This window comes from Tauraco erythrolophus, chromosome 2 (genome assembly GCF_009769465.1).
Source record: "Tauraco erythrolophus isolate bTauEry1 chromosome 2, bTauEry1.pri, whole genome shotgun sequence".
NCBI classification, from domain to species: domain Eukaryota; kingdom Metazoa; phylum Chordata; class Aves; order Musophagiformes; family Musophagidae; genus Tauraco; species Tauraco erythrolophus.
This window is the reverse complement of record NC_141466.1, coordinates 62,001,869-62,010,789: the sequence shown is the minus strand read 5'-3', so window position 1 is coordinate 62,010,789 and position 8,921 is coordinate 62,001,869. Positions and strand designations below refer to the sequence as shown.

At 51.4% G+C, this 8,921-nt stretch overlaps 1 protein-coding gene across 1 annotated transcript; it reads right to left on the bottom strand.

Moving 5' to 3' along the window:
* Positions 1 to 577: 577 nt before the first annotated feature.
* LOC104372283 (rho-related GTP-binding protein RhoB) lies at positions 578 to 1,177 on the bottom strand. The gene has a single exon (XM_009977939.2). It carries the CDS (start codon positions 1,166 to 1,168, stop codon positions 578 to 580), a length of 591 nt encoding a protein of 196 aa, XP_009976241.2. The 5' UTR covers positions 1,169 to 1,177.
* Between the last annotated feature and the right edge of the window lie 7,744 nt (positions 1,178 to 8,921).

The following is an 8,921-nucleotide window of genomic DNA, read 5'->3' as shown; positions in this document are numbered from 1 at the left end:
GGGCACTAACTTCCACAGCAGGTCAGGCTCAGGCCGAAACATCTGCGGGAGAGGCGGGGATGCTGCAGGCAGCCCAGGAGATGCAGCCTCCTTCCCCAGCACACCTGGGAGGAGGCACATGCAGGCAGGAGGCAGAAGTCCCTTCGAGCATCTCAGCTCCACCGCTTTCCTCTTGCAAAAGAGAGGAGGCTGGCTGGGAGCTGGGAGCAGCAGGCGGCGGGCAGAGGGGAAGAGCCGGGTGCAATGTTTGCTCAGTCCAGTCTCAGCAGCTTTTCTGTTGTTGAGAGTCTGTAACTAACTCACAGGGGCCAGTGGTGGGAGAAGGCTTCTCCCCACTTTACTCCCAAGACACAGGGCATGCAATCCCCCCCTCCCTCTGTCCCCACGGCTGAGCCAGCACACCCCTTTTCAGCCAAGGCAAAGGGAGCACACCCCCTCCCTCAGCCCCCACCCCGATTCATCGCCAGCCCCCAGCAGGGGTGACAGGCAGATGCCGTGTGCGTGCATAACCCAGCTCCTCTCCGCCTGCCAACAGGTGACCCAGGCGCTGTGACCAGCGCCGCGCTCCGGCTGCACCCTATAGGACTTTGCAGCAGTTGATGCAGCCGTTCTGGGTGCCGTAGCGCTTCTGCAAGGCTGCCCGGGTGGCGGTCTCGAAGACCTCCCGGACACCCTCCTTGGTCTTGGCTGAGCATTCCAGGTAGTCATAGGCCTGGATGCGGATGGCCATGGCGCGGCCATCCTCGGTACGCACCGGCTCCTGCTTCATGCGGGCCAGCTCATTGCGCACGTGCTCGTCGTTGCGCAGGTCCTTCTTGTTGGCCACCAGGATGATGGGGACGTTGGGGCAGAAGTGCTTGACTTCAGGCACCCACTTCTCCGGGATGTTCTCCAGCGAGTCCGGGCTGTCCACAGAGAAGCACATGAGGATGACATCAGTGTCCGGGTAGGAAAGGGGGCGCAGGCGGTCATAGTCCTCCTGCCCAGCTGTGTCCCACAGGGCCAGCTCCACCTGCTTGCCATCCACCTCGATATCTGCCACGTAGTTCTCGAAGACAGTGGGCACGTAGACCTCAGGGAACTCGTCCTTGCTGAAGACGATGAGGAGGCAAGTCTTGCCGCAGGCACCGTCACCCACCACCACCAGCTTCTTGCGGATGGCGGCCATGGCCAGGCTCGCCAAGCTGGCCTTGCCGTGCAGCAGGACGATGGCAGCGCCCTCCTCCCCGCGGCCGCCGCCTCCCCCTTCCTCTCGCTTCTCGCAGGGCACCGTGGCGAGCCGGGCCCGCGCAGGCAAGCGGCCGCGCCCTCCTCTCTCCCCGCACCGGCACCGCGCCTCCGTCTCCTGCCTCCGGGGAGCGCTACGGCCGCAAGCAAGCGCCGCCGGCCCCGCTCGGCTCAGCCCTTCGCGGGGAGAACGCTGCTGCTGCCGGTTCCGCACTCCGCTCCGCGCCCCACCGCTCCGAGCTGCCACTGCCGCAAGCGGCGAGCCGGCGCCGCTATTTAAAGGCGCTCGCGACTTTCTTAATATAGCCGGCCAATGGGAAGGCAGGGAGTGAGGTCATCCTTGCCGGAGAGCGCCGCGATTGGCGGGGCGCTGCGGGCGGGAGGCGGGGCGGCCGGGGAGCGAGCGGCGCGGGGCCCGGCCCGGCCCGACTCGGCCTGCGGCGGTGGCGTGGCGGTGCCGTGCCGTGCCGGGGGGCGGCCGGGAGTGGCCGGGCCGGGCCGGGCCGGGCCGGGCTGGGCTGGGGGCATGGGGGCCAGTGGCTGGGGGGTGGCTGGAGCCGGGCTGGGGGGCGGGGGGCCGGTGGTTGTGAAGCGGCGGGGCCGGGCCGGGAGGCGGGCTCCGCAGGGGCCTCGCTGCGCCCCGCGGGCAGCGCTGCCGCTCCTCCGGAGGAGCCTGGGGCAGGTCCCCCGGCCGCGCCGCGCCGCCGGCGAGGAACTACCCCACCACCACCACCCTCCCGGTTTGTGCCGCCCCGGGGTGGGGGCTTTGCGGCAGGGCAGGTCCGCCCCGCTCCCTGCCGCGGCCCCGTTTGCGCCGCCGCCATTCCCGCCGCTCGGGATGACCGGGCTTAAAGAGGCTGGGCGAGCAAGGGAGGGAATGAGAGAGGGAAAATCGCCGTGTCCCAGGTGCAGCCTTTAAAGCCCAAACAAAGTGGAACTGAGAATATTGCAGGCGGTTAAATAAAACTAAAGCCTTCGCTGGATATTATTGGAAAAACGCAGGACTCGACCACTTCCCTTCCTTGAAGGAAAAAATTCATCATAGTCGAGTCTCCTGCCAGCTTTTGGCCAAAAAGGGACGAAGAAGTTACAAACCGGGAGAAGTAGCAGACTTGAACTGAAGTGCCCTTTTAGTCTCAATTTACAGAGCTATCGGAAGTCGCAGTAAGGAAAGAATGAATGTGGAAAATAAATAAGCAGGAAAGACGAGTTTCAGATTGCTTGGAGGACAGGGTGTAAGTACCTTAATATAAACAGATGGCTCACGCTGGGCGCGTTAATAAAGCTGTGCGTTGTAAAGTCTCACACTGTGAAATTGCTGGTAGCGTTTCGCGATGTCCCTGTTGCAGCTATCGCTGTCTGATGGGTGTTGTCATCGAGCTTTTTCCCTGCAAGTATTTTCACCTAAACAATGTCTTGTGGCTACTGCCTCTCAGGGTTGGATACAGTGTCCTCTTTTGCCACCGGCATTAGCAAATAGAACAAAAAACGAGTTATTTGGACAATATGGTTGTTATTAAAAATTGTATTTGAAAATATCCACTTGAAGACCAAACGCATCACTGAGTATATCGGATTGCCTGACAAGCAACCCGCAGCAGACTGTTACAGAAGTGTGTGTCAATAGGGCAAATGGTTCACTTACAGTTCACTGAATCCTAGACATCGAAATATAATTCATCTTCTGTGAGGTTTCTGTAATTCCCATTTCTCCCTGTCAAAAGAGCATGTCCCTGGATGTTGATGGATGGATTTGTGTCTTCATCTTACATAGTTTGTACAGCATATTTTATGTGAAGTGAACATAATAAATTCAAAGAGATGTTTTGGCAAAAAAAAAACCACAGAAATAAAGTATAGTCATAGACATCGGTGTTCTACAGTACCTGTGGCCTTTAACGGGCTAAATTTCTGATTTGTGTTGTCCATTTACATTTGTTGTTGCTGCTCACAGTTTTAAATCCTTCATGAAACAAAAAAAAAGTTGCCTATGTGGAAGTCTCCTCCATGCTGGCCTGTCTTTCTGGCCGTGCAGCACTGCAGCACAGAGCTATTTTCTCTGTAAATAAAATCACAAGTATGTAGAGCCGTTCTGACATGCAGATAGAGTTAATTTGCTGTATAATGTCAGTCTTCTAAATAAATTTGCTGTTCTAAGTCCCTGGAAGCTCCTCAGCGGTATTAAAGCCATGGTGGATTTTCCACTGGAGTTCAGTGCCACCTCGCGGCAGCCCTGCCGGCGTGGGGACCGTGTTCCTCGCAGCTCCACAGCTGCAAACCTCCACCCCTGGGGTGGCAGCAGGAAAAGCTACAAGTGCTTTATGGGTCGTGAGAGGTGCTGCTTGAATATTGAATCGATTTTTATTTGACTTTCGGGTGACACGAGGAATTATGCCTGGATATTCAGTTTTGTCTTTTCATGAGCAAAACGCTTCATTAAATAGGGAAAATAATCATGCGAATGAGCAATTATGTTGATCATCTCATCTGTGCTGTGCCATGAAAGGTAGGGAAATACACAGCTTATTCATTTCAAAGCACACGGCTCTGTTGTTCACCCGGAGCGCTGCTAGCAATTATCCGTGTGCCTCGGCACAGAGACAGCAGATTACGTCGCCCACATTCCTGCTCTTTAAAGTCATAGAATTTAAAGCAGGGTGGCCTCATCCAAGCCATCTACTGGTCCCAAGTTCCAAACTATGCTAAGGAAATACTCTGCAAAGGTCCAGCTAACCCAAGTCAAATCCATAGCAGGGGCTCTTGTAATTGAATAGTGCAGATATTGTTCCTGCACCCAGTTACGGTGCCCAGACATGGAGCTGTTGGAGTGGGTCCAGAGGAGGGTCACGAGGATGATCCAGGGGCTGGAGCATCTCTCCCATGAAGACAGGCTGAGAGAGTTGGGGCTGTTCAGCCTGGAGAAGAGAAGGCTCCGGGGAGACCTTCTAGCAGCCTTCCAGAACCTAAATGGGGCCTACAAGGAAGCTGGAGAGGGACCTTTTTCAAGGGCATGTAGTGATAGGACAAGGGGGAACAGCTTTAAACTGAAAGAGGGGAGATTTTGATTAGATATAAGGAAGAAATTCTTCCCTCTGAGAGTGGTGAGGCACTGGAACAGGTTGCCCAGAGGAGCTGTGGTTGCCCCATCCCTGGAAGTGTTCAAGGCCAGGTTGGATGAGGCTTTGAGCAACCTGGTGTAGTGGAGAGTGTCCCTGCCCATGGCAGGGGGGTTGGAACTAGGTGATCTTTAAAGTCTCTTCTAAACCAAACCTTTCTATGATTCTATGATTCTAATTACTTGACCTAGGTTTTCAAATGCTTTATATTTTTTTCAGAGGCTTTATACTGGGAGACCCAGCCCTGTGACTCACTTAGGCTGAGATGGCTCTCATTTCGCTGTCCTAGGGTACGCTCCAGCAATGAACTCTATAGGGAATATATAAGTCACTGTGGTTATCACACATTTGTATTTGGATGTGTAATACCTGGAACTTGATCATGGCCTGGGTTTTGTACTTGATGTAAATTTATTACATGCCACCTTTCTCCCGCAGTGGATTTAGCCCATAAATATCAGTGCAGTACACAGTACCTGCCCTGAGCTGTCTAAGTGGAAGTGAAGAGGCCCTTAATTTAAATTGTCTTTTCAGTTATATATATTTGCTTCTCTCCTCTGCAGCATTCTTTCTTCAGCCCATACATGAAAGCATGAAGTGAGCCAGTTTCAAAAACCATGGAAATCAGGGGTAGAGTTCTACATAGGAATCCTTTTCTCTTCCTGCTTGTATCGATGCATCAGGGAAAAGGGGAATCTGACCAGCATGGCAGTTCTGTAAGGGCAGCAGAAAGAAGAACAGGAGTGTAAATGAGCACAGTGGATAATAATCTGTGGAAGTGCTTAGGCTTCCCTCTTGGGGTAGTGACTGAGAGCAGAGGTGGAAAACCTGGCAAGAAAATAATGAAAACAGGCTCTGGGATGAGGTGGCCTTTTCTTCTCCTTAGGGAATTTTGTACAGGACCGATTCTGTATTCAAGAATGATCGTGGTCTGGAAGGCACCAAGGAGTGTAGCCAGCTCACATATTTTAGGGCTGAATTTGGACTTTACATTGTAATTTTTATATTTTGTGATCAAGTTTGCGTGATATGTGAAAATATACTTTTTTAAGCAAGCTGAAACTTCACTTGCAGTAATCCCTAAATGCGTACTCTCTAAGGCGAGCATTAGTTCTGCTGCGCCATATACATCTGTATCATTGATGAAGAAAGTATGAAGCAGGAGAAAGAAGACACCACATCTTTGATTTCATTGCTTGTGCTGATGGTTTTGAGATCAAAACTCAACCTTTTGTTTTTTTACTTGATTTAATCCAATTGACATTTTTTTGTTGCTGAGAAGACAATTCCAGTCAATTACTGGAGATTGTTTCCAGATTATATCCCCCCCCCCAGCTCTTTTTGCTAAACAGATTTTCTAAAGGGCATGTCTGTAACTCAGATAATTTGTGTTCAAGCATAAATCTGTACTAAAAGCGTGAAAGCTCAGTGGGGAAGATAATCTTTCTCCTTTATGTCAATAAGTAGGCAAGTACATTGCCTGCTGTGGTGTAATGTGCTGAGAGCGCCGTATGTGCCAGTAATGGCGTACTGAGTCCTGCACACTGACTTGTACTGTAACGCTAGCAACAAGCATCCTGTAGTCTTCATGCAGGCAAAGCTCCTCAATGAAGTAAGGAAAGCAGGAGCTAGCTAAATATGAGCAGTTTACAGGCTAGTGTGAAAAAGCTCTGAGTAGATGTGGGAGGACAGGCAGGAATGATAAATACCTGACTCTAAGCTGCTAAGAATTTCTGGCATATGTAGGAACCAGACCACTTGTTGCATGTCACAGCAGGTCCATTGCTGTCCAATGTCATAGAATCATAGAATCATAGAATCATAGAATCATTAGGGCTGGAAGGGACCTTCAAAGGCCATCTAGTCCAACCCCCCTGCAAGGAACAGGGATATCTCCAACTAGATCAGGTTGCTCAGGGCCTCATCCAACCGGGCCTTGAACGTCTCCAGGGATGGAGCATCCACCACCTCTCTGGGCAACCTGTTCCAGTGTTCTACAACTCTCATGGTAAAAAATTTTTTCCTAATATCCAACCTGAATCTACCTCCCTCTATTTTAAAACCATTACCCTTTGTCCTATCACAACTGGCCCTCCTGAACAGCCTCTCCCCATCTTTCTTGTAGGCCCCCTTGAGGTACTGGAAGACCGCTATAAGGTCACCCCGGAGCCTCCTCTTCTCCAGGCTGAACAGCCCCAACTCTTTCAGCCTGTCCTCATAGGAAAGGTGCTCCAGCCCTCTTATCATCTTCGTGGCCCTCCTCTGGACCCTCTCCAACTGGTCCATGTCCTTCTTATGTTGGGAACTCCAGAACTGGACGCAATACTCCAAGTGAGGTCTCACAAGGGCAGAGTAGAGGGGGAGAATCACCTCCCTCAACCTGCTGGCCACGCTCCTCTTGATGCAGCCCAGGACGCGGTTGGCCTTCTGGGCTGCCAGAGCATATTGCCGGCTCATATTGAGCTTCTCGTCCACCAGTACTCCCAAGTCCTTCTCCTCAGGGCTGCTCTCGATCCATTCTCCGCCCAGTCTGTATTTGTGCCTGGGATTGCCACGACCCAGATGTAGGACCTTGCACTTGGCTTGGTTAAACTTCATGAGGTTGGTACGGGCCCACCTCTCCAGCCTGTCGAGGTCCCTCTGGATGGCATCCCTCCCTTCCAGCGTGTCGACGGCACCACACAGCTTGGTGTCATCGGCGAACTTGCTGAGGGTGCACTCCATGCCACTGTCCACGTCACCGACAAAGATGTTGAAGAGTGCTGGGCCCAACACGGACCCCTGAGGGACGCCACTCGTGACCGGTCTCCACTTGGACATCGAGCCGTTGACCACTACTCTCTGAGTGCGGCCATTGAGCCAATTCCTTATCCACCGAGTGGTCCATCCATCAAACCCATGCCTCTCTAGTTTAGAGAGAAGAATGTTGTGCGGGACAGTGTCAAAAGCTTTGCACAAGTCCAGGTAGATGACATCCGTTGGTCGACCCTTGTCCACCGATGCTGTCACCCCATCGTAAAAGGCCACCAAGTTGGTCAGGCACGATCTGCCTTTGGTGAAGCCATGTTGGCTGTCACCCACCACCTCCTTGCTCTCCATGTGCCTTAGCATGGTTCCCAGGAGAATCTGCTCCATGACCTTGCCAGGCACAGAGGTGAGGCTGACCGGCCTGTAGTTGCCCGGGTCCTCCTTGTTCCCCTTTTTAAAAATGGGGGTTATGTTCCCTCTCTTCCAGTCATCGGGGACCTCGCCAGACCGCCACGACTTCTCAAATACAATGGCCAGTGGCTTGGCAACTTCATCCGCCAGTTCCTTCAGGACCCGCGGATGGATCTCATCAGGTCCCATGGACTTGTGCACCTTCAAGTTCCTCAGATGTTCCCGAACCTGCTCTTCAAGTACAGTGGGCGGTGGTTCATCCTCACAGTCCCTGCTAGTTCTTTCCACAGCTTGGGTGGTAAGACAAGAGGTTTTATCAGTGAAGACTGAGGCAAAAAATTCATTGAGTACCTCAGCCTTCTCTATGTCCCGGGTAGCCAGAGCATCAGTACCCTTCCGGAGGGGGCCTACATTCTCCTTGGACTTCCTTTTGTCCCCTGCATACCTATAGAAGCATTTCTTATTGCTTTTTATATCCCTTGCCAAATTCAATTCCTTCAGGGCCTTAGCCTTCCTCACTTGATCCCTGGTCACTCGTACAGTTTCTCTGTATTCCTCCCAGACTATCTGTCTCTGCTTCCACCCTCTATAGGCTAACCTCTTAATTTTCTCTTAATGTCCCTGAAGAAAAATAGAATTGAACTCTCAGATCCCCTTGTGATCAGTGCTCTCAGCAGAGAAGTCAGACTGATCTACCTACAAACTGGAATGCCAAGGCACAAAAAGAGAAGGTGAAAAAGACCTGTGTATTTTCATACAGAAGTTTAGGCTAAATACAGCACACATAAAAGCACATCATCCCAAACAAGAAATGCCTTCGTTATCCTAAACAGCTGCATGGGACCCACTGGCATCGCTCTTCCAGGAAATAAGTGGGGCAAGCCAGAAGCTGATGACTTTAATTTGTCAAGTTCATATGGCAAGACTACCAGATTTGTACTTGAATAAGACTCAGGTCTGACGGAGTGAAATTAGACCACCACAGAAAACTAAAGTGGCCTCAGGTCTCCAGCTGACTTCAAATTAAACAAAAACAAGTTCCTTATCCTTAGGGTAAAATTTTTAGACCTAAACGCCCTCCTCTCAGTTGAAGAACTCTTCTGTAGCTGTATGAAATAAATGGGCTGACCATGTAACTGTACTAATGAGCAGTTACGTATCTGCATCACCAGTAATGCCTTTGGAAACAGTTCTCTCTGCAGAGAGACCAAATTAATTAAGTCTTTGTCAATAAATTGCAGTCTTTGTCTACCGGGAAGACTGAGACAGAGAATAGAAGTTACTTGTCTGGTGCCAACAAGATAGCAGGGAGTTCAGTCTTCATCTCTGGAGTTCAAGGTAGTATCCTTAACACTGGACAGTACTTTCTCTTTAGACTCTCCAGTTGATAGACTTCATTTCATTACTTTAATGATCAAA

Excerpts from the sequence above, each read along its gene's own strand:
- LOC104372283 (XM_009977939.2), bottom strand. The coding sequence starts at position 1,168 with ATGGCCGCCATCCGCAAGAAGCTGGTGGTGGTGGGTGACGGTGCCTGC.